This window comes from Phyllobates terribilis, unplaced genomic scaffold (assembly GCF_046119375.1).
Source record: "Phyllobates terribilis strain yellow unplaced genomic scaffold, ASM4611937v1 Scaffold_25__1_contigs__length_18738178, whole genome shotgun sequence".
NCBI lineage: Eukaryota > Metazoa > Chordata > Amphibia > Anura > Dendrobatidae > Phyllobates > Phyllobates terribilis.
This window is the reverse complement of record NW_027362785.1, coordinates 9,313,852-9,337,478: the sequence shown is the minus strand read 5'-3', so window position 1 is coordinate 9,337,478 and position 23,627 is coordinate 9,313,852. Positions and strand designations below refer to the sequence as shown.

Here is a 23,627-nt window from a genome sequence, read left to right as displayed (position 1 = left end):
CTTACCCTAGACCTTGCACTAGCCTTAACCCTTGTATGAACGCTTACCCTAGCCCTTGCACTAGCCTTAACCCTTGTAAGAACTCTTACCCTAGACCTTGCACTAGCCTTAACCCTTGTATGAACTCTTACCCTAGCCCTTGCACTAGCCTTAACCCTTGTATGAACTCTTACCCTAGACCTTGTACTAGCCTTAACCCTTGTATGAACTCTTACCCTAGACCTTGTACTAGCCTTAACCCTTGTATGAACTCTTACCCTAGACCTTGCACTAGCCTTAACCCTTGTATGAACTCTTACCCTAGCCCTTGCACTAGCCTTAACCCTTGTAAGAACTCTTACCCTAGACCTTGCACTAGCCTTAACCCTTGTATGAACGCTTACCCTAGCCCTTGCACTAGCCTTAACCCTTGTATGAACTCTTACCCTAGACCTTGTACTAGCCTTAACCCTTGTATGAACTCTTACCCTAGACCTTGTACTAGCCTTAACCCTTGTATGAACTCTTACCCTAGCCCTTGCACTAGCCTTAACCCTTGTAAGAACTCTTACCCTAGACCTTGTACTAGCCTTAACCCTTGTATGAACTCTTACCCTAGACCTTGTACTAGCCTTAACCCTTGTATGAACTCTTACCCTAGACCTTGTACTAGCCTTAACCCTTGTATGAACTCTTACCCTAGACCTTGTACTAGCCTTAACCCTTGTATGAACTCTTACCCTAGACCTTGTACTAGCCTTAACCCTTGTAAGAACTCTTACCCTAGACCTTGCACTAGCCTTAACCCTTGTATGAACTCTTACCCTAGCCCTTGCACTAGCCTTAACCCTTGTAAGAACTCTTACCCTAGACCTTGCACTAGCCTTAACCCTTGTATGAACGCTTACCCTAGCCCTTGCACTAGCCTTAACCCTTGTATGAACTCTTACCCTAGACCTTGTACTAGCCTTAACCCTTGTATGAACTCTTACCCTAGCCCTTGCACTAGCCTTAACCCTTGTATGAACCCTTACCCTAGCCCTTGTACTAGCCTTAACCCTTGTATGAACTCTTACACTAGACCTTGCACTAGCCTTAACCCTTGTATGAACTCTTACCCTAGACCTTGCATTAGCCTTAACCCTTGTATGAACTCTTACCCTAGACCTTGTACTAGCCTTAACCCTTGTATGAACTCTTACCCTAGCCCTTGCACTAGCCTTAACCCTTGTATGAACGCTTACCCTAGACCTTGCACTAGCCTTAACCCTTGTATGAACTCTTACCCTAGCCCTTGCACTAGCCTTAACCCTTGTATGAACGCTTACCCTAGCCCTTGCACTAGCCTTAACCCTTGTATGAACTCTTACCCTAGCCCTTGCACTAGCCTTAACCCTTGTATGAACTCTTACCCTAGCCCTTGCACTAGCCTTAACCCTTGTATGAACGCTTACCCTAGCCCTTGCACTAGCCTTAACCCTTGTATGAACTCTTACCCTAGACCTTGTACTAGCCCTAGCCCTTGTATGAACCCTTACCCTAGCCCTTGTACTAGCCTTAACCCTTGTATGAACTCTTACCCTAGACCTTGTACTAGCCTTAACCCTTGTATGAACCCTTACCCTAGACCTTGCATTAGCCTTAACCCTTGTATGAACTCTTACCCTAGACCTTGTACTAGCCTTAACCTTTGTATGAACCCTTACCCTAGCCCTTGTACTAGCCTTAACCCTTGTATGAACTCTTACCCTAGACCTTGCACTAGCCTTAACCCTTGTATGAACTCTTACCCTAGACCTTGTACTAGCCTTAACCTTTGTATGAACCCTTACCCTAGCCCTTGCACTAGCCTTAACCCTTGTATGAACTCTTACCCTAGACCTTGCATTAGCCTTAACCCTTGTATGAACTCTTACCCTAGACCTTGTACTAGCCTTAACCCTTGTATGAACTCTTACCCTAGCCCTTGCACTAGCCTTAACCCTTGTATGAACCCTTACCCTAGCCCTTGTACTAGCCTTAACCCTTGTATGAACTCTTACCCTAGACCTTGCACTAGCCTTAACCCTTGTATGAACTCTTACCCTAGACCTTGCATTAGCCTTAACCCTTGTATGAACTCTTACCCTAGACCTTGTACTAGCCTTAACCCTTGTATGAACTCTTACCCTAGCCCTTGCACTAGCCTTAACCCTTGTATGAACGCTTACCCTAGACCTTGTACTAGCCTTAACCCTTGTATGAACTCTTACCCTAGCCCTTGCACTAGCCTTAACCCTTGTATGAACGCTTACCCTAGCCCTTGCACTAGCCTTAACCCTTGTATGAACTCTTACCCTAGACCTTGTACTAGCCCTAACCCTTGTATGAACCCTTACCCTAGACCTTGTACTAGCCTTAACCCTTGTATGAACCCTTACCCTAGACCTTGTACTAGCCTTAACCCTTGTATGAACCCTTACCCTAGACCTTGTACTAGCCCTAGCCCTTGTATGAACCCTTACCCTAGCCCTTGTACTAGCCTTAACCCTTGTATGAACTCTTACCCTAGACCTTGTACTAGCCTTAACCCTTGTATGAACTCTTACCCTAGCCCTTGCACTAGCCTTAACCCTTGTATGAACTCTTACCCTAGACCTTGCATTAGCCTTAACCCTTGTATGAACTCTTACCCTAGACCTTGTACTAGCCTTAACCCTTGTATGAACTCTTACCCTAGCCCTTGCACTAGCCTTAACCCTTGTATGAACGCTTACCCTAGCCCTTGCACTAGCCTTAACCCTTGTATGAACTCTTACCCTAGACCTTGTACTAGCCCTAACCCTTGTATGAACTCTTACCCTAGACCTTGTACTAGCCTTAACCCTTGTATGAACACTTACCCTAGACCTTGTACTAGCCCTAACCCTTGTATGAACTCTTACCCTAGACCTTGTACTAGCCTTAACCCTTGTATGAACTCTTACCCTAGACCTTGTACTAGCCTTAACCCTTGTATGAACTCTTACCCTAGACCTTGTACTAGCCCTAACCCTTGTATGAACTCTTACCCTAGACCTTGTACTAGCCTTAACCCTTGTATGAACTCTTACCCTAGACCTTGTACTAGCCTTAACCCTTGTATGAACACTTACCCTAGCCCTTGTACTAGCCTTAACCCTTGTATGAACTCTTACCCTAGCCCTTGCACTAGCCTAAACCCTTGTATGAACTCTTACCCTAGACCTTGTACTAGCCTTAACCCTTGCATGAATGCTTACCCTAGCCCTTGCACTAGCCTTAACCCTTGTATGAACTCTTACCCTAGACCTTGTACTAGCCTTAACCCTTGTATGAACCCTTACCCTAGCCCTTGTACTAGCCTTAACCCTTGTATGAACCCTTACCCTAGCCCTTGTACTAGCCCTGGCCCTTGTATGAACCCTTACCCTAGCCCTTGTACTAGCCTTAACCCTTGTATGAACTCTTATCCTACACCTTGTACTAGCCTTAACCCTTGTATGAACCCTTACCCTAGCCCTTGCATTAGCCTTAACCCTTGTATGAACTCTTACCCTAGACTTTGTACTAGCCTTAACCCTTGTATGAACCCTTACCCTAGCCCTTGCACTAGCCTTAACCCTTGTATGAACGCTTACCCTAGCCCTTGCACTAGCCTTAACCCTTGTATGAACTCTTACCCTAGCCCTTGTACTAGCCCTAACCCTTGTATGAACCCTTACCCTAGCCCTTGTACTAGCCTTAACCCTTGTAAGAACTCTTACCCTAGACCTTGTACTAGCCTTAACCCTTGCATGAATGCTTACCCTAGCCCTTGCACTAGCCTTAACCCTTGTATGAACCCTTACCCTAGACCTTGTACTAGCCCTAACCCTTGTATGAACCCTTACCCTAGCCCTTGTACTAGCCTTAACCCTTGTATAAACTCTTACCCTAGACCTTGTACTAGCCATAACCCTTGTATGAACTCTTACCCTAGACCTTGTACTAGCCTTAACCCTTGTATGAACTCTTACCCTAGCCCTTGCACTAGCCTTAACCCTTGTATGAACGCTTACCCTAGCCCTTGCACTAGCCTTAACCCTTGTATGAACTCTTACCCTAGACCTTGTACTAGCCCTAACCCTTGTATGAACCCTTACCCTAGACCTTGTACTAGCCTTAACCCTTGTATGAACCCTTACCCTAGACCTTGTACTAGCCCTAGCCCTTGTATGAACCCTTACCCTAGCCCTTGTACTAGCCTTAACCCTTGTATGAACTCTTACCCTAGACCTTGTACTAGCCTTAACCCTTGTATGAACCCTTACCTTAGCCCTTGCACTAGCCTTAACCTTTGTAAGAACTCTTACCCTAGCCCTTGTACTAGCCTTAACCCTTGTATGAACCCTTACCCTAGACCTTGTACTAGCCTTAACCCTTGTATGAACTCTTACCCTAGACCTTGTACTAGCCTTAACCCTTGTATGAACCCTTACCCTAGCCCTTGCACTAGCCTTAACCTTTGTAAGAACTCTTACCCTAGCCCTTGTACTAGCCCTAACCCTTGTATGAACCCTTACCCTAGACCTTGTACTAGCCTTAACCCTTGTATGAACCCTTACCCTAGACCTTGTACTAGCCCTAGCCCTTGTATGAACCCTTACCCTAGCCCTTGTACTAGCCTTAACCCTTGTATGAACTCTTACCCTAGCCCTTGTACTAGCCTTAACCCTTGTAAGAACTCTTACCCTAGCCCTTGTACTAGCCCTAACCCTTGTATGAACCCTTACCCTAGACCTTGTACTAGCCTTAACCCTTGTATGAACCCTTACCCTAGACCTTGTACTAGCCCTAGCCCTTGTATGAACCCTTACCCTAGCCCTTGTACTAGCCTTAACCCTTGTATGAACTCTTACCCTAGCCCTTGCACTAGCCTTAACCCTTGTATGAACTCTTACCCTAGCCCTTGCACTAGCCTTAACCCTTGTATGAACTCTTACCCTAGCCCTTGCACTAGCCTTAACCCTTGTATGAACTCTTACCCTAGCCCTTGCACTAGCCTTAACCCTTGTATGAACGCTTACCCTAGACCTTGCACTAGCCTTAACCCTTGTATAAACTCTTACCCTAGACCTTGTACTAGCCTTAACCCTTGTAAGAACTCTTACCCTAGACCTTGCACTAGCCTTAACCCTTGTATGAACTCTTACCCTAGACCTTGTACTAGCCTTAACCCTTGCATGAATGCTTACCCTAGCCCTTGCACTAGCCTTAACCCTTGTAAGAACTCTTACCCTAGACCTTGTACTAGCCTTAACCCTTGTAAGAACTCTTACCCTAGCCCTTGCACTAGCCTTAACCCTTGTAAGAACTCTTACCCTAGACCTTGCACTAGCCTTAACCCTTGTATGAACGCTTACCCTAGCCCTTGCACTAGCCTTAACCCTTGTATGAACTCTTACCCTAGACCTTGTACTAGCCTTAACCCTTGCATGAATGCTTACCCTAGCCCTTGCACTAGCCTTAACCCTTGTAAGAACTCTTACCCTAGACCTTGCACTAGCCTTAACCCTTGTATGAACGCTTACCCTAGCCCTTGCACTAGCCTTAACCCTTGTAAGAACTCTTACCCTAGACCTTGCACTAGCCTTAACCCTTGTATGAACTCTTACCCTAGCCCTTGCACTAGCCTTAACCCTTGTATGAACTCTTACCCTAGACCTTGTACTAGCCTTAACCCTTGTATGAACTCTTACCCTAGACCTTGTACTAGCCTTAACCCTTGTATGAACTCTTACCCTAGACCTTGCACTAGCCTTAACCCTTGTATGAACTCTTACCCTAGCCCTTGCACTAGCCTTAACCCTTGTAAGAACTCTTACCCTAGACCTTGCACTAGCCTTAACCCTTGTATGAACGCTTACCCTAGCCCTTGCACTAGCCTTAACCCTTGTATGAACTCTTACCCTAGACCTTGTACTAGCCTTAACCCTTGTATGAACTCTTACCCTAGACCTTGTACTAGCCTTAACCCTTGTATGAACTCTTACCCTAGCCCTTGCACTAGCCTTAACCCTTGTAAGAACTCTTACCCTAGACCTTGTACTAGCCTTAACCCTTGTATGAACTCTTACCCTAGACCTTGTACTAGCCTTAACCCTTGTATGAACTCTTACCCTAGACCTTGTACTAGCCTTAACCCTTGTATGAACTCTTACCCTAGACCTTGTACTAGCCTTAACCCTTGTATGAACTCTTACCCTAGACCTTGTACTAGCCTTAACCCTTGTAAGAACTCTTACCCTAGACCTTGCACTAGCCTTAACCCTTGTATGAACTCTTACCCTAGCCCTTGCACTAGCCTTAACCCTTGTAAGAACTCTTACCCTAGACCTTGCACTAGCCTTAACCCTTGTATGAACGCTTACCCTAGCCCTTGCACTAGCCTTAACCCTTGTATGAACTCTTACCCTAGACCTTGTACTAGCCTTAACCCTTGTATGAACTCTTACCCTAGACCTTGTACTAGCCTTAACCCTTGTATGAACTCTTACCCTAGCCCTTGCACTAGCCTTAACCCTTGTATGAACCCTTACCCTAGCCCTTGTACTAGCCTTAACCCTTGTATGAACTCTTACACTAGACCTTGCACTAGCCTTAACCCTTGTATGAACTCTTACCCTAGACCTTGCATTAGCCTTAACCCTTGTATGAACTCTTACCCTAGACCTTGTACTAGCCTTAACCCTTGTATGAACTCTTACCCTAGCCCTTGCACTAGCCTTAACCCTTGTATGAACGCTTACCCTAGACCTTGCACTAGCCTTAACCCTTGTATGAACTCTTACCCTAGCCCTTGCACTAGCCTTAACCCTTGTATGAACGCTTACCCTAGCCCTTGCACTAGCCTTAACCCTTGTATGAACTCTTACCCTAGCCCTTGCACTAGCCTTAACCCTTGTATGAACTCTTACCCTAGCCCTTGCACTAGCCTTAACCCTTGTATGAACGCTTACCCTAGCCCTTGCACTAGCCTTAACCCTTGTATGAACTCTTACCCTAGACCTTGTACTAGCCCTAGCCCTTGTATGAACCCTTACCCTAGCCCTTGTACTAGCCTTAACCCTTGTATGAACTCTTACCCTAGACCTTGTACTAGCCTTAACCCTTGTATGAACCCTTACCCTAGACCTTGCATTAGCCTTAACCCTTGTATGAACTCTTACCCTAGACCTTGTACTAGCCTTAACCTTTGTATGAACCCTTACCCTAGCCCTTGTACTAGCCTTAACCCTTGTATGAACTCTTACCCTAGACCTTGCACTAGCCTTAACCCTTGTATGAACTCTTACCCTAGACCTTGTACTAGCCTTAACCTTTGTATGAACCCTTACCCTAGCCCTTGCACTAGCCTTAACCCTTGTATGAACTCTTACCCTAGACCTTGCATTAGCCTTAACCCTTGTATGAACTCTTACCCTAGACCTTGTACTAGCCTTAACCCTTGTATGAACTCTTACCCTAGCCCTTGCACTAGCCTTAACCCTTGTATGAACCCTTACCCTAGCCCTTGTACTAGCCTTAACCCTTGTATGAACTCTTACCCTAGACCTTGCACTAGCCTTAACCCTTGTATGAACTCTTACCCTAGACCTTGCATTAGCCTTAACCCTTGTATGAACTCTTACCCTAGACCTTGTACTAGCCTTAACCCTTGTATGAACTCTTACCCTAGCCCTTGCACTAGCCTTAACCCTTGTATGAACGCTTACCCTAGACCTTGTACTAGCCTTAACCCTTGTATGAACTCTTACCCTAGCCCTTGCACTAGCCTTAACCCTTGTATGAACGCTTACCCTAGCCCTTGCACTAGCCTTAACCCTTGTATGAACTCTTACCCTAGACCTTGTACTAGCCCTAACCCTTGTATGAACCCTTACCCTAGACCTTGTACTAGCCTTAACCCTTGTATGAACCCTTACCCTAGACCTTGTACTAGCCTTAACCCTTGTATGAACCCTTACCCTAGACCTTGTACTAGCCCTAGCCCTTGTATGAACCCTTACCCTAGCCCTTGTACTAGCCTTAACCCTTGTATGAACTCTTACCCTAGACCTTGTACTAGCCTTAACCCTTGTATGAACTCTTACCCTAGCCCTTGCACTAGCCTTAACCCTTGTATGAACTCTTACCCTAGACCTTGCATTAGCCTTAACCCTTGTATGAACTCTTACCCTAGACCTTGTACTAGCCTTAACCCTTGTATGAACTCTTACCCTAGACCTTGTACTAGCCTTAACCCTTGTATGAACTCTTACCCTAGCCCTTGCACTAGCCTTAACCCTTGTATGAACGCTTACCCTAGCCCTTGCACTAGCCTTAACCCTTGTATGAACTCTTACCCTAGACCTTGTACTAGCCCTAACCCTTGTATGAACTCTTACCCTAGACCTTGTACTAGCCTTAACCCTTGTATGAACACTTACCCTAGACCTTGTACTAGCCCTAACCCTTGTATGAACTCTTACCCTAGACCTTGTACTAGCCTTAACCCTTGTATGAACTCTTACCCTAGACCTTGTACTAGCCTTAACCCTTGTATGAACTCTTACCCTAGACCTTGTACTAGCCCTAACCCTTGTATGAACTCTTACCCTAGACCTTGTACTAGCCTTAACCCTTGTATGAACTCTTACCCTAGACCTTGTACTAGCCTTAACCCTTGTATGAACACTTACCCTAGCCCTTGTACTAGCCTTAACCCTTGTATGAACTCTTACCCTAGCCCTTGCACTAGCCTAAACCCTTGTATGAACTCTTACCCTAGACCTTGTACTAGCCTTAACCCTTGCATGAATGCTTACCCTAGCCCTTGCACTAGCCTTAACCCTTGTATGAACTCTTACCCTAGACCTTGTACTAGCCTTAACCCTTGTATGAACCCTTACCCTAGCCCTTGTACTAGCCTTAACCCTTGTATGAACCCTTACCCTAGCCCTTGTACTAGCCCTGGCCCTTGTATGAACCCTTACCCTAGCCCTTGTACTAGCCTTAACCCTTGTATGAACTCTTATCCTACACCTTGTACTAGCCTTAACCCTTGTATGAACCCTTACCCTAGCCCTTACATTAGCCTTAACCCTTGTATGAACTCTTACCCTAGACTTTGTACTAGCCTTAACCCTTGTATGAACCCTTACCCTAGCCCTTGCACTAGCCTTAACCCTTGTATGAACGCTTACCCTAGCCCTTGCACTAGCCTTAACCCTTGTATGAACTCTTACCCTAGCCCTTGTACTAGCCCTAACCCTTGTATGAACCCTTACCCTAGCCCTTGTACTAGCCTTAACCCTTGTAAGAACTCTTACCCTAGACCTTGTACTAGCCTTAACCCTTGCATGAATGCTTACCCTAGCCCTTGCACTAGCCTTAACCCTTGTATGAACCCTTACCCTAGACCTTGTACTAGCCCTAACCCTTGTATGAACCCTTACCCTAGCCCTTGTACTAGCCTTAACCCTTGTATAAACTCTTACCCTAGACCTTGTACTAGCCATAACCCTTGTATGAACTCTTACCCTAGACCTTGTACTAGCCTTAACCCTTGTATGAACTCTTACCCTAGCCCTTGCACTAGCCTTAACCCTTGTATGAACGCTTACCCTAGCCCTTGCACTAGCCTTAACCCTTGTATGAACTCTTACCCTAGACCTTGTACTAGCCCTAACCCTTGTATGAACCCTTACCCTAGACCTTGTACTAGCCTTAACCCTTGTATGAACCCTTACCCTAGACCTTGTACTAGCCCTAGCCCTTGTATGAACCCTTACCCTAGCCCTTGTACTAGCCTTAACCCTTGTATGAACTCTTACCCTAGACCTTGTACTAGCCTTAACCCTTGTATGAACCCTTACCTTAGCCCTTGCACTAGCCTTAACCTTTATAAGAACTCTTACCCTAGCCCTTGTACTAGCCTTAACCCTTGTATGAACCCTTACCCTAGACCTTGTACTAGCCTTAACCCTTGTATGAACTCTTACCCTAGACCTTGTACTAGCCTTAACCCTTGTATGAACCCTTACCCTAGCCCTTGCACTAGCCTTAACCTTTGTAAGAACTCTTACCCTAGCCCTTGTACTAGCCCTAACCCTTGTATGAACCCTTACCCTAGACCTTGTACTAGCCTTAACCCTTGTATGAACCCTTACCCTAGACCTTGTACTAGCCCTAGCCCTTGTATGAACCCTTACCCTAGCCCTTGTACTAGCCTTAACCCTTGTATGAACTCTTACCCTAGCCCTTGTACTAGCCTTAACCCTTGTATGAACTCTTACCCTAGCCCTTGCACTAGCCCTAACCCTTGTATGAACCCTTACCCTAGCCCTTGTACTAGCCTTAACCCTTGTAAGAACCCTTACCCTAGCCCTTGCACTAGCCCTAACCCTTGTGTGAACCCTTACCCTAGCCCTTGTACTAGCCTTAACCCTTGTATGAACCCTTACCCTAGACCTTGTACTAGCCTTAACCCTTGTATAAACTCTTACCCTAGACCTTGTACTAGCCTTAACCCTTGTAAGAACTCTTACCCTAGCCCTTGCACTAGCCCTAACCCTTGTATGAACCCTTACCCTAGCCCTTGTACTAGCCTTAACCCTTGTATAAACTCTTACCCTAGACCTTGTACTAGCCTTAACCCTTGTATGAACTCTTACCCTAGACCCTGTACTAGCCTTAACCCTTGTATAAACTCTTACCCTAGACCTTGTACTAGCCTTAACCCTTGTATGAACCCTTACCCTAGCCCTTGTACTAGCCCTAACCCTTGTATGAACTCTAACCCTAGCACTTGTTCTAGCCGTAACACTAACCATAGTCCTAGCCCTAAACCTTGTACTAGCCATAACCCTAAATCTAGTCCTAACCCTAACACTATCCCTGATCCTAGTTAGAATTTTAAAAAAATGATGGAAAAGCTTATATTTTGCTACCATTAGAGTTTATTTTCAGCTGACACTTTTTTAAGGTTGTGACCGTTCTCTCAGCCCTGGATGTAAAGTTCTTCATACCCACCTTATAGTCCTCGACGCTGCTCATGGCAAAGTGGGGGGCAAAACCACAAGCGAAAAACATGAATATCACGCTGATCATGAAAGTCAAGTAATAGGAGCTGAAATTCTCTACCTAAGGAGACAGGAAAACAGGCATTAAGGAAAATGTGTCCTTAATGATCGCACAGCCGTGCTAATTAGATTTTTGGTGGGTTGTGTTTGTCAGTGTCACATTTTGGGCTACTTTTAACTTATTGCCTAACTTTTATCAACTATTCATGGGATGAAATAGAAAAACAATCATTAATTCTGCCTCTGTTGTCTGATGTTTTATATTGTAGGCTTTTCTCATTACTATCGCTGTGGGACAGAGGAGCATGGCTGACAGCGGGCCACCAGGAGGCCCCGCCAGGTGGGCTGCACACTCCCCATCAGACATCAGGAAGCTCAGTCTTAGCCTGGTCTCCATAGGAGGCTGACAGCGGGCCACCAGGAGGCCCCGCCAGGTGGGCTGCACACTCCCCATCAGACATCAGGAAGCTCAGTCTTAGCCTGGTCTCCATAGGAGGCTGACAACGGGCCACCAGGAGGCCCCGCCAGGAGGGCTGCACACTCCCCATCAGACACCAGGAAGCTCAGTCTTAGCCTGGTCTCCATAGGAGGCTGACAGCGGGCCACCAGGAGGCCCTGCCAGGTGGGCTGCACACTCCCCATCAGACATCAGGAAGCTCAGTCTTAGCCTGGTCTCCATAGGAGGCTGACAGCGGGCCACCAGGAGGCCCCGCCAGGAGGGCTGCACACTCCCCATCAGACACCAGGAAGCTCAGTCTTAGCCTGGTCTCCATAGGAGGCTGACAGCGGGCCACCAGGAGGCCCCGCCAGGTGGGCTGCACACTCCCCATCAGACATCAGGAAGCTCAGTCTTAGCCTGGTCTCCATAGGAGGCTGACAACGGGCCACCAGGAGGCCCCGCCAGGTGGGCTGCACACTCCCCATCAGACACCAGGAAGCTCAGTCTTAGCCTGGTCTCCATAGGAGGCTGACAGCGGGCCACCAGGAGGCCCCGCCAGGAGGGCTGCGCACTCCCATCAGACATCAGGAAGCTCAGTCTTAGCCTGGTCTCCATAGGAGGCTGACAGCGGGCCACAAGGAAGCCCTGCCAGGTGGGCTGCACACTCCCCATCAGACACCAGGAAGCTCAGTCTTAGCCTGGTCTCCATAGGAGGCTGACAGCGGGCCACCAGGAGGCCCCGCCAGGTGGGCTGCACACTCCCCATCAGACACCAGGAAGCTCAGTCTTAGCCTGGTCTCCATAGGAGGCTGACAGCGGGCCACAAGGAGGCCCCGCCAGGAGGGCTGCGCACTCCCCATCAGACACCAGGAAGCTCAGTCTTAGCCTGGTCTCCATAGGAGGCTGACAACGGGCCACCAGGAGGCCCCGCCAGGTGGGCTGCACACTCCCATCAGACACCAGGAAGCTCAGTCTTAGCCTGGTCTCCATAGGAGGCTGACAGCGGGCCACAAGGAGGCCCCGCCAGGAGGGCTGCGCACTCCCATCAGACATCAGGAAGCTCAGTCTTAGCCTGGTCTCCATAGGAGGCTGACAGCGGGCCACCAGGAGGCTCCGCCAGGTAGGCTGCACCCTCCCATCAGACACCAGGAAGCTCAGTCTTAGCCTGGTCTCCATAGGAGGCTGACAGCGGGCCACCAGGAGACTCCGCCAGGTGGGCTGCACCCTCCCATCAGACACCAGGAAGCTCAGTCTTAGCCTGGTCTCCATAGGAGGCAGACAGCGGGCCACCAGGAGGCTCCGCCAGGTAGGCTGCACCCTCCCATCAGACACCAGGAAGCTCAGTCTTAGCCTGGTCTCCATAGGAGGCTGACAGCGGGCCACCAGGAGGCTCCACCAGGAGGGCTGCGCACTCCCATCAGACATCAGGAAGCTCAGTCTTAGCCTGGTCTCCATAGGAGGCTGACAGCGGGCCACCAGGAGGCTCCACCAGGTGGGCTGCACACTCCCCATCAGACACCAGGAAGCTCAGTCTTAGCCTGGTCTCCATAGGAGGCTGACAGCGGGCCACCAGGAGGCCCCGCCAGGTGGGCTGCACCCTCCCATCAGACACCAGGAAGCTCAGTCTTAGCCTGGTCTCCATAGGAGGCTGACAGCGGGCCACCAGGAGGCCCCGCCAGGAGGGCTGCGCACTCCCATCAGACATCAGGAAGCTCAGTCTTAGCCTGGTGTCCATAGGAGGCTGACAACGGGCCACCAGGAGGCCCCGCCAGGAGGGCTGCGCACTCCCATCAGACATCAGGAAGCTCAGTCTTAGCCTGGTCTCCATAGGAGGCTGACAACGGGCCACCAGGAGGCCCCGCCAGGTGGGCTGCACACTCCCCATCAGACACCAGGAAGCTCAGTCTTAGCCTGGTCTCCATAGGAGGCTGACAGCGGGCCACCAGGAGGCCCCGCCAGGTGGGCTGCACACTCCCCATCAGACACCAGGAAGCTCAGTCTTAGCCTGGTCTCCATAGGAGGCTGACAACGGGCCACCAGGAGGCCCCGCCAGGTGGGCTGCACACTCCCCATCAGACACCAGGAAGCTCAGTCTTAGCCTGGTCTCCATAGGAGGCTGACAACGGGCCACCAGGAGGCCCCGCCAGGTGGGTTGCACCCTCCCATCAGACACCAGGAAGCTCAGTCTTAGCCTGGTCTCCATAGGAGGCTGACAGCGGGCCACCAGGAGGCCCCGCCAGGAGGGCTGCGCACTCCCATCAGACATCAGGAAGCTCAGTCTTAGCCTGGTCTCCATAGGAGGCTGACAACGGGCCACCAGGAGGCCCCGCCAGGTGGGCTGCACACTCCCCATCAGACACCAGGAAGCTCAGTCTTAGCCTGGTCTCCATAGGAGGCTGACAACGGGCCACCAGGAGGCCCCGCCAGGAGGGCTGCGCACTCCCATCAGACATCAGGAAGCTCAGTCTTAGCCTGGTCTCCATAGGAGGCTGACAACGGGCCACCAGGAGGCCCCGCCAGGTGGGCTGCACACTCCCCATCAGACACCAGGAAGCTCAGTCTTAGCCTGGTCTCCATAGGAGGCTGACAACGGGCCACCAGGAGGCCCCGCCAGGTGGGTTGCACCCTCCCATCAGACACCAGGAAGCTCAGTCTTAGCCTGGTCTCCATAGGAGGCTGACAGCGGGCCACCAGGAGGCCCCGCCAGGTGGGCTGCACACTCCCATCAGACACCAGGAAGCTCAGTCTTAGCCTGGTCTCCATAGGAGGCTGACAGCGGGCCACAAGGAGGCCCCGCCAGGTGGGCTGCACCCTCCCATCAGACACCAGGAAGCTCAGTCTTAGCCTGGTCTCCATAGGAGGCAGACAGCGGGCCACCAGGAGGCTCCACCAGGTGGGCTGCACCTTTCCATCAGACTCCAGGAAGCTCAGTCTTAGCCTGGTCTCCATAGGAGGCTGACAGCGGGCCACCAGAAAGCCCCACCAGGTGGGCTGCACCCTCCCATCAGACTCCAGGAAGCTCAGTCTTAGCCTGGTCTCCATAGGAAGCTGACACCGGGCCACCAGGAGGCCCCGCCAGGTGGGCTGCACCCTCCCATCAGACACCAGGAAGCTCAGTCTTAGCCTGGTCTCCATAAGAGGCTGACACCGGGCCACCAGGAGGCCCTGCCAGGTGGGCTGCACCCTCCCATCAGACACCAGGAAGCTCAGTCTTAGCCTGGTCTCCATAGGAGGCTGACAGCGGGCCACCAGGAGGCCCCGCCAGGTGGGCTGCACCCTCCCATCAGACACTAGGAAGCTCAGTCTTAGCCTGGTCTCCATAGGAGACTGACAGAGGGCCACAAGGAGGCTCAGCCAGGTGGGCTGCACCCTCCCATCAGACACCAGGAAGCTCAGTCTTAGCCTGGTCTCCATAGGAGGCTGACAGCGGGCCACCAAGAGGCCCTGCCAGGTGGGCTGCACCCTCCCATCAGACACCAGGAAGCTCAGTCTTAGCCTGGTCTCCATAGGAGGCTGACAGCGGGCCTCCTGACAGCGGGCCACCAGGAGGCCCCGCCAGGTGGGCTGCACGCTCCCATCAGACACCAGGAAGCTCAGTCTTAGCCTGGTCTCCATAGGAGGCTGACACCGGGCCACCAGGAGACTCCGTCAGGTGGGCTGCACCCTCCCATCAGATACCAGGAAGCTCAGTCTTAGCCTGGTCTCCATAGGAGGCAGACAGCGGGCCACCAGGAGGCCCTGCCAGGTGGGCTGCAACCTCCCATCAGACACCAGGAAGCTCAGTCTTAGCCTGGTCTCCATAGGAGGCTGACAGCGGGCCACCAGGAGACTCCGCCAGGTGGGCTGCACCCTCCCATCAGACACCAGGAAGCTCAGTCTTAGCCTGGTCTCCATAGGAGGCAGACAGCTGGCCACCAGGAGGCTCTGCCAGGTGGGCTGCCCTTCCCATCAGACACCAGGAAGCTCACTCTTAGCCTGGTCTCCATAGGAGGCTGACAGCGGGCCACCAGGAGGCCACGCCAGGTGGGCTGCACCCTCCCATCAGTCACCAGGAAGCTCAGTCTTAGCCTGGTCTCCATAGGAGGCTGATAGCGGGCCACCAGGAGGCCCCGCCAGGTGGGCTGCACCCTCCCATCAGACACTAGGAAGCTCAGTCTTAGCCTGGTCTCCATAGGAGGCTGACAGAGGGCCACAAGGAGGCTCAGCCAGGTGGGCTGCACCCTCCCATCAGACACCAGGAAGCTCAGTCTTAGCCTGGTCTCCATAGGAGGCTGACAGCGGGCCACCAAGAGGCCCTGCCAGGTGGGCTGCACCCTCCCATCAGACACCAGAAAGCTCAGTCTTAGCCTGGTCTCCATAGGAGGCTGACAGCGGGCCACCAGGAGGCCCCGCCAGGTGGGCTGCACGCTCCCATCAAACACCAGGAAGCTCAGTCTTAGCCTGGTCTCCATAGGAGGCTGACACCGGGCCACCAGGAGACTCCGTCAGGTGGGCTGCACCCTCCCATCAGACACCAGGAAGCTCAGTCTTAGCCTGGTCTCCATAGGAGGCAGACAGCGTGCCACCAGGAGGCCCCGCCAGGTGGGCTGCCCTTCCCATCAGACACCAGGAAGCTCAGTCTTAGCCTGGTCTCCATAGGAGGCAGACAGCGGGCCACCAGGAGGCCCAACCAGGTGGGCTGCACCCTCCCATCAGACACCAGGAAGCTTAGTCTTAGCCTGGTCTCCATAGGAGGCTGACAGCGGGCCACCAGGAGACTCCGCCAGGTGGGCTGCACCCTCCCATCAGACACCAGGAAGCTCAGTCTTAGCCTGGTCTCCATAGGAGGCAGACAGCTGGCCACCAGGAGGCTCTGCCAGGTGGGCTGCCCTTCCCATCAGACACCAGGAAGCTCACTCTTAGCCTGGTCTCCATAGGAGGCTGACAGCGGGCCACCAGGAGGCCACGCCAGGTGGGCTGCACCCTTCCATCAGTCACCAGGAAGCTCAGTCTTAGCCTGGTCTCCATAGGAGGCTGATAGCGGGCCACCAGGAGGCCCCGCCAGGTGAGCTGCACCCTCCCATCAGACACCAGGAAGCTCAGTCTTAGCCTGGTCTCCATAGGAGGCTGACAGCGGGCCACCAGGAGGCCCTGCCAGGTGGACTGCACCCTCCCATCAGACACCAGGAAGCTCAGTCTTAGCCTGGTCTCCATAGGAGGCAGACATGGCCTGTACCAGGACTGCTACACATTTATGCCACTTTATGTTCACTGTCCCAGGGAGGACCGTGCGATCCACAGCAGTATACCTCCTGGAGGACAGCATTTAATTACAGCAGAGTGCCTGTATCCTCACGATTTTTACAAGGTGTGACTCTCCAAAATGGATAGGTGAGTATAATTCATGGGCTCTGGTTGGGGTCTCTTTCCTGGGGGTTTTCTTCCACTTTATGCCCCCCCACGCTGAGCCATACTTCAATCACAGTGGGACAACTTTCTCTCCTTACACAGTGGGACAACTTTCCTGACCACCAGGCCATGTCTCGGAAAATGGACTCTCCTCCCAGAGGTCTTCAGCCAGCTCTGTCTTCACTGTGGACCTTTTCACGTCCTGTCCCAATCACAATTTTTGTCAACAGGTCCCGAGACCTGACGGTATTTGCATTAGACTCTCTGGGTCATTTACAAACTGAGTTCTCTCTGCTTTATCTCCCACCTCTTCGTTCCTGTGTTCTCTAGAGAGTGAAGGCAGGGGTGTACTGTTGCTCCTCATAGCTCCAGACTGGCCTCGGTGGGCATGGTGCTCCAACCCTTCAGCAGGGTTGGAGTCTAGACGCTCGATGAAGTCTTCCGCCACATCACAACCTTCTTCCCAAGTTACTCTGATCCACTCCACCTTACGTCAATTGTGTTGAAAGGCACCTGAAGCAGATATTCTGAGATCTAAGGGTCTTTTTGACTTGGTGGTCCAGACAATGCTGAAGGCTTCTAAGCCTCAGTTTATCACTGTGCCTGGAAACCTGAGATCCTACTTTCGCTGGTGTGAAGAGAGAGACTTCCATCTCAGGGATGTCTTCAGTTTTAGGATTCTTTTTTCAGTCCGGTATGAATGTAGGCTTCAGCCTGGCCTTCCCGAACACTGGCTTTTCACAAATAAGTTAAGAATTTCCTTTGGGGAGTAGCTCATTGCGATCCTCCTGCCAGGCATCTGGTTGATTCCTTGGACCCCAACTTTGTTTTATTTGCTCTCAGAGAGACTCCCTTTTAGCCTCTATAAAGCATCTCCCAAAGTTACTTGTCAGGAAAATATTAATGTCAGGGACATATTAACAGAATATTAGCCCCTTCTCCCATGCCCTCTCCTGTAGTGTTTGTCCAGAGATGACAATTATACAGTGTCTTACTGAAAATTATCACCACTTGTCAGCACCGAGCTGTCCCATTTTCCTCAGCACAAAAGCCCCAATTAACACGTGCCTGAGAAATAGCTTATGCAAACAATGCCAGCCAAGGAGTGTTATAACTTTGTTAGGAAGCAAGCATCTTGTCTCTGAAAGATGCAGGAGGTAATTAAAACGCAGGCTTGCACTAATTTGCGTGTACCCGTGAGGCTGCTTCCCAAGCCTCAATGGGAAATTTGCAGATGAACTGACTCCGATATGAAATATGAAATATTCTGAGTTCCATACGTCCGACAGTAAAGGGACCCATATGTTTAGTGACCAATTCAGCCCAAGAATATATAGGTAGTTTTCCGGGCCTGTAACCAAAATCAGGGAGCTGTAGCGCAAAAAACACAAGAATAGCAGACTGCAGCTATGTGATGTGTGATAGCTAAATAAAGATAAAATCATAAGGGAAAAAATGGCGTAGTTTGCAAGTTTTTGCGATTAACGAGCGATGAGTTATCGCAGAAGTTAGCGTTTTTAATAAAAATGTACAGGCTGGAGACCGGCCCACATGATGTCACCACAAGGGGCTTGTGGCCAGATCTCCCCTTAGGTATAAAAGAAGACAGGAGCACTCATTTCCAGGGGGGAATAAGAATTATAAGCAACAGGTTCTGTTCAATAACAGCATAATCCGACTGGAGAGCCCCTCCTCCACCTATATTGAATCATCTCTGCGATCGTATAGTGTAAGTTAGTTGTCTTCTTTTATCCTGTTTATTTTATGTAACTGCTTATGTATTTTAATGTCTCCTTTGTACCATCATTGTATATATTTTTCCTAAACTCTGCCTCCCTTTTGGATTAAACATAAAATTTAATAGTTCTGTTTCTTTTGTCCTGTAATCGTTCCCTTCCCCGAAGCCATATATGCTACCAAAACGCAGGCGTCCGGCCAGGCCTGTATTATATTCAAACTCGACCGGTGGTGGCAGAGAATAATAATAATTGGGCTATCGTGAAGCTGACAGTGACCATACGGAGGGCGTTAAACACGGATTCCAGGCTTTGGAGTCCCCGGGGTGTGGCGCCATACGCTCACTGGTTGCTTACCGATACCTACGTAGAGAGTAGTCTGGATCGCGTGCTCGCGACTACAGACGAAATACGGACAGCGTGACGGCACGGTGAGATATTGCGTGATCTCCCCGGTGTCGTCTCTCTGTGTGTGTTGGAATTCCTGACAAATTGGTGGTGGAATTCCTGACATTACCCATCAAGGAACGTGGCAGTTCTGGTGGCCATAACCTCCATTCGCAGGCTGGCATTTCCTGCAGGGTTCCTTTCCCTGTTATCCATCAGAACAAAGTGGTCTTACGCTCTCTGTCCCATACTTTCTTACAAAGGTAGTCTCGGCTTTCTATATTAATGAGAACTTCTCTTGTTATGCCCATCTTCTTTCCATCCCTGTGAGAGTTCCCTCCACCACTTGCGCCATAAGCCCCTTCATTTCAGTTATGGAAGCCTTCCAGCGTTCAAACTCTTGCTGTGATCCCTGTTGGGCCATGCAAGTGCCTACCAGCCTCCAAGATGATCATTTCCAACTTGATCAAATCAGCTATTGCGGAAGCCAACAAGGTCAAGAACAAATCTCCGCTCTTAAAGGTAATCGATCATACCAACAGGGTGGTTGAGGCCTCCTGGGCAATATAGTAACCACATGATTAGCAGATAGTACATAAGTAAGCAAGAATTTGCAGCAGGGATATGGTTAATTTCAGGATTAGCAGAGATGTATATACAAGCAGGAACTTGCAGCAGGGAAATGGTTAACCACAAGATCAGCAGAGATTTATGTGCAATCAGGAACTTGAAGAAGGCGGGCAGCTAACTGCAGAATTATCAAAAACGTCTACGCAATCAGGAACTTGCAGCATTGATATGGTTAACCACTGGATTAACAGAGAGGTATATGCAATCAGAAACTTGCAGCAAGGATATGGATGACCAGAGGTTTAGCAGACATCTATGCAATCAGAAAAGTGCAACAGGAATATGGTTAACTGCAGGCTTAGCAGAGAAGTATATGCCATCAGGAATTTACTGCAGAGATATGTTTAACGATAGGTTTAGCAGATACATACATGCAATCAGAAACTTGCAGCAGATAAACTGTTAATCATTAGATTATCACAGACATATATGCAATCAGAAACTTGCAGTAGGAAAATGGCTAACTGCAGACTTAGCAGAGAAGTATATGCCATCAGGAATTTACTGCAGAGATATGTTTAACGATAAGATTAGCAGAGACATACATGCAATCAGGAACTTGCAGCAGATAAACTGTTAATCATTAGATTATCACAGACATATATGCATTCAGAAACTTGCAGCAGGAAAATGGCTAACTGCAGGCTTAGCAGAGAAGTACATGCCATCAAGAATTTACTGCAGAGATATGTTTAACGATAGGATTAGCAGAGACATACATGCAATCAGGAACTTGCAGCAGATAAACTGTTAATCATTAGATTATCACAGACATATATGCAATCAGAAACTTGCAGCAGGAAAATGGCTAACTGCAGGCTTAGTGGAGATGTAAATGCAATCAGGCACCTTGAAAGCAGAAAGAAATTACAATTTGTAGCCTGAATCAGTAGAGTTGAGAGAGAAATAGCAACAGGATTTACCGATCTGAGTCTGGAAATAGAAGTTGGATGCTGAAAAGCAGGTAGGATTTGCATAAAGGATAATTAACCAGCAGGATCAAGCAAAGTCTGGAGGAAGACCGGGCTATAGTATGTGTGAATAGGTATGGAGTGACCGGAAGCGGTTAATACTTGTACCAGTAGTCAGGACGTCCATGATGGATCTCAACTGCATGACAGCCAAAATGGCCGCCTATGCGAGGCCTCACCACCCAGCATCTCCTGAATCCCCTTACACTGGCACTGCCACATCCCTGCTTATGTATTATTACCTATCCAGGTAGATTTGTGACCCGACTTTGGAGCGGCGCTGTACGCTATGCACGGTGCAGCTCAGGACTCACAGGATAGACGGGCGTAGTCCAGGTTTCTATGTGTTTTGTGGATTGGAAGCTATTCAGGAAGGCATTACTGATGATATTCATCAGCACGGGCAGGCCGTTCTGTACTCGAGGGTTCCAGATGATTGTGAAGTTGTAACTCTGGAAAAAGAAGGAATCGGTAAATCATTTCTGTTAGGAGCGCCCCCTACTGCTAACCTGGGTGTTAGCCTCATGCAGCCGTACATCACCAAGCACAATGCTGAGCATTGGAGGAAGTGGTGTAAGAGACAGAAAAGCTCCTGGAGGTGGAGGTGGAAGGGGGCACATGCTTTTCTTAATACTCCATACCTGGTTCTGCAGCGACAGCTCGATGGCGCCATTGTAGCCTGTAGTGTCTCTGTCATACGGACCGTCCCTGACTTTTACGGAGATGTCTTGCGCCTTGATGCCATTGACAAAGTCTTCGATGGACGCACCTATTAGAGAGAACACAGCCAGATTATATCAGAACTGGGGCTTTTTCACCATTTCACTTGTCATTTTTTCCCATTTTTCAGAAGTTTGGTTATTGTCAGTCACAGAAAACGAGCCCTGATACGGTGATGGGGGGTGGAAAAATAAAAAAAGAGTAGGCTCTTGGAGGAGTGAGGAGCAAAAAAAGAAAACTCAAAAACAAAAAGTTGTCCATAGCAGAAGGGGTTAAAAGTAGTGATGAGTGAGCACTAAAGTTCTCTGGTGCTCGTTACTCGAATCGAGCAGGTCGGATGCTCGGGTGTTCGTTACTCGAATCGAGCAGGTCACTACGCAGGGTACAACTGGCACAACAAGGACCTTCAAGTATCCGACTCCAATTTTGCTCCAGCTAAGGTGGGCGGCAGTTCCTCCTGTGAGGGCTCATGACATCAGGTAGCCCCGAGGCTTCCGATACATTGACGCAGGGGTTTCAAAACATTTTTTTTATCTCCTTGGAGACTTTTGGCAATGAAAATTCATGGACCATGTAGGAGAAACTTCTCCAACCCATCCTAGAGAAAGAACACCACAAGTCCTTTGTCCATTTATCTTCCCACCCCATAAGGGGTATACGGTTCATGGTTTATTTTTTTTTATTGCCCTCCTCCTCCTTCTCCTCATACATCATATCAACAGGGTTATCATGCGGCCCTCTCTCCAAATTTTTTTTTTGAGGGCCCACAGTCATAAATTTTATCCAGATGACAGATACCATGCTATAACCAGTGAATGGAGTGCTGCTGCGTATGTGTGGCCATCGTAGGGTTACCTTTGGTCTCTATTCTGCCCCTCTGATTAATGCCCTCCTTGCCCGCGTTGAGAGTTTTGGTGGGCGCCCTCTCTTGGCAGGTTTGTTGTGGTACCATGGTCTTTCCATTTGATGATAATGGATTTGATGGTGCTCCAGGAATCATAGATTAGGATATTTTTTTTATAACCCAACCCTGACTTGTTCTTCTCAACAACATTGTCCCTGACTTATTTGGAGATCTCCTTGGTCTTCATGGTGTTGTTTGGAGATCTCCTTGGTCTTCATGGTGATGTTTGGAGATCTCCTTGGTCTTCATGGCGTTGTTTGGAGATCTCCTTGGTCTTCACGGTGTTGTTTGGAGATCTCCTTGGTCTTCACGGTGTTGTTTGGAGATCTCCTTGGTCTTCATGGTGTTGTTTGGAGATCTCCTTGGTCTTCATGGTGTTGTTTGGAGATCTCCTTAGTCTTCTTGATGTTGTTTGGAGATCTCCTTGGTCTTCATGGTGATGTTTGGAGATCTCCTTGGTCTTCATGGCGTTGTTTGGAGATCTCCTTGGTCTTCACGGTGTTGTTTGGAGATCTCCTTGGTCTTCATGGTGTTTGGTTAGTGGTGCCTCTTGTTAATGGTGTTGAGGTCTCTGTGGCCTTTCAGAAAAGGTAAAGTGTATATACTGACACACATGTGACACTTAGATTGCACACAGGGGGACGTCCTGTCACTAAGCATGGGACTTATGAAGGGAATTGCTCGCACCAGAAATTTTTAGAGGCTTCATAGCAAAAGGGGTGAATAACTATGCAAATGCCAATTTTTAGTTATTTCATCCCATTAATTTATGCCTATATATTTTTTTCACTTCACTAACTTAGACTATTTAGTTACAAATATATTTACACACAAGTTGTAATGTAACAAAATAGGTAAAAAGCCAAGGGGGCGAATACTTCACTGGCATTACCAGAACGCCGACCAACCGCTGGACATCCATGGATCTACATCACTGGCATTACTGGGACGTGGACCAACCTCTGGACATCGATGGAGATATGTCATCGGTATTACAGGGACATGGACCAACCGCTGGACATCCATGGAGATACGTCACCGGCATTATGGAATCAATTAATTCTAGAATGCTAGAGTTGGAAGGGACCTCTAGGGTCCTCGTGTCCAACCCCCGGCTCAATGCAGGATTTACTAAACCATCTCAGACAGATGTCTGTCCGGCCTCTGAAGAAGTCCATTGAAGGAGACCTCACCACCTCTCGTGGCCTCCTGTTCCTCTCATTGATCTCTCACTGTCAGAAAGTTTTTTCTAATCTCTAATCTGTATCTTCTCCCATTCAGTTTCATCCCATTGCTTCTCGTGTTTCCAAGTGCAAAGGAGAATAAGGATGATCCTTCTACAGTGTGACAGCCCTTCAGATATTTGTAGAC

The 23,627-nt window shown here is 49.4% G+C and overlaps 1 protein-coding gene across 6 annotated transcripts in view; it reads right to left on the bottom strand.

Annotated features, from left to right (window-relative positions):
* The window catches only part of LOC141176359 (ABC-type organic anion transporter ABCA8-like), a 218,629-nt gene that overhangs the window by 50,403 nt on the left and 144,599 nt on the right, over positions 1-23,627 (bottom strand). For all 6 annotated transcript variants that reach the window (XM_073660306.1, XM_073660307.1, XM_073660304.1 and 3 more), the window contains 3 exons: positions 21,274-21,401; positions 20,947-21,084; positions 11,032-11,142 (listed from right to left, as the gene is read on the bottom strand). In XM_073660306.1, the coding sequence (XP_073516407.1) occupies positions 11,032-11,142; positions 20,947-21,084; positions 21,274-21,401 (377 nt within the window). The remainder of the gene's footprint in view (positions 1-11,031; positions 11,143-20,946; positions 21,085-21,273; positions 21,402-23,627) is intronic.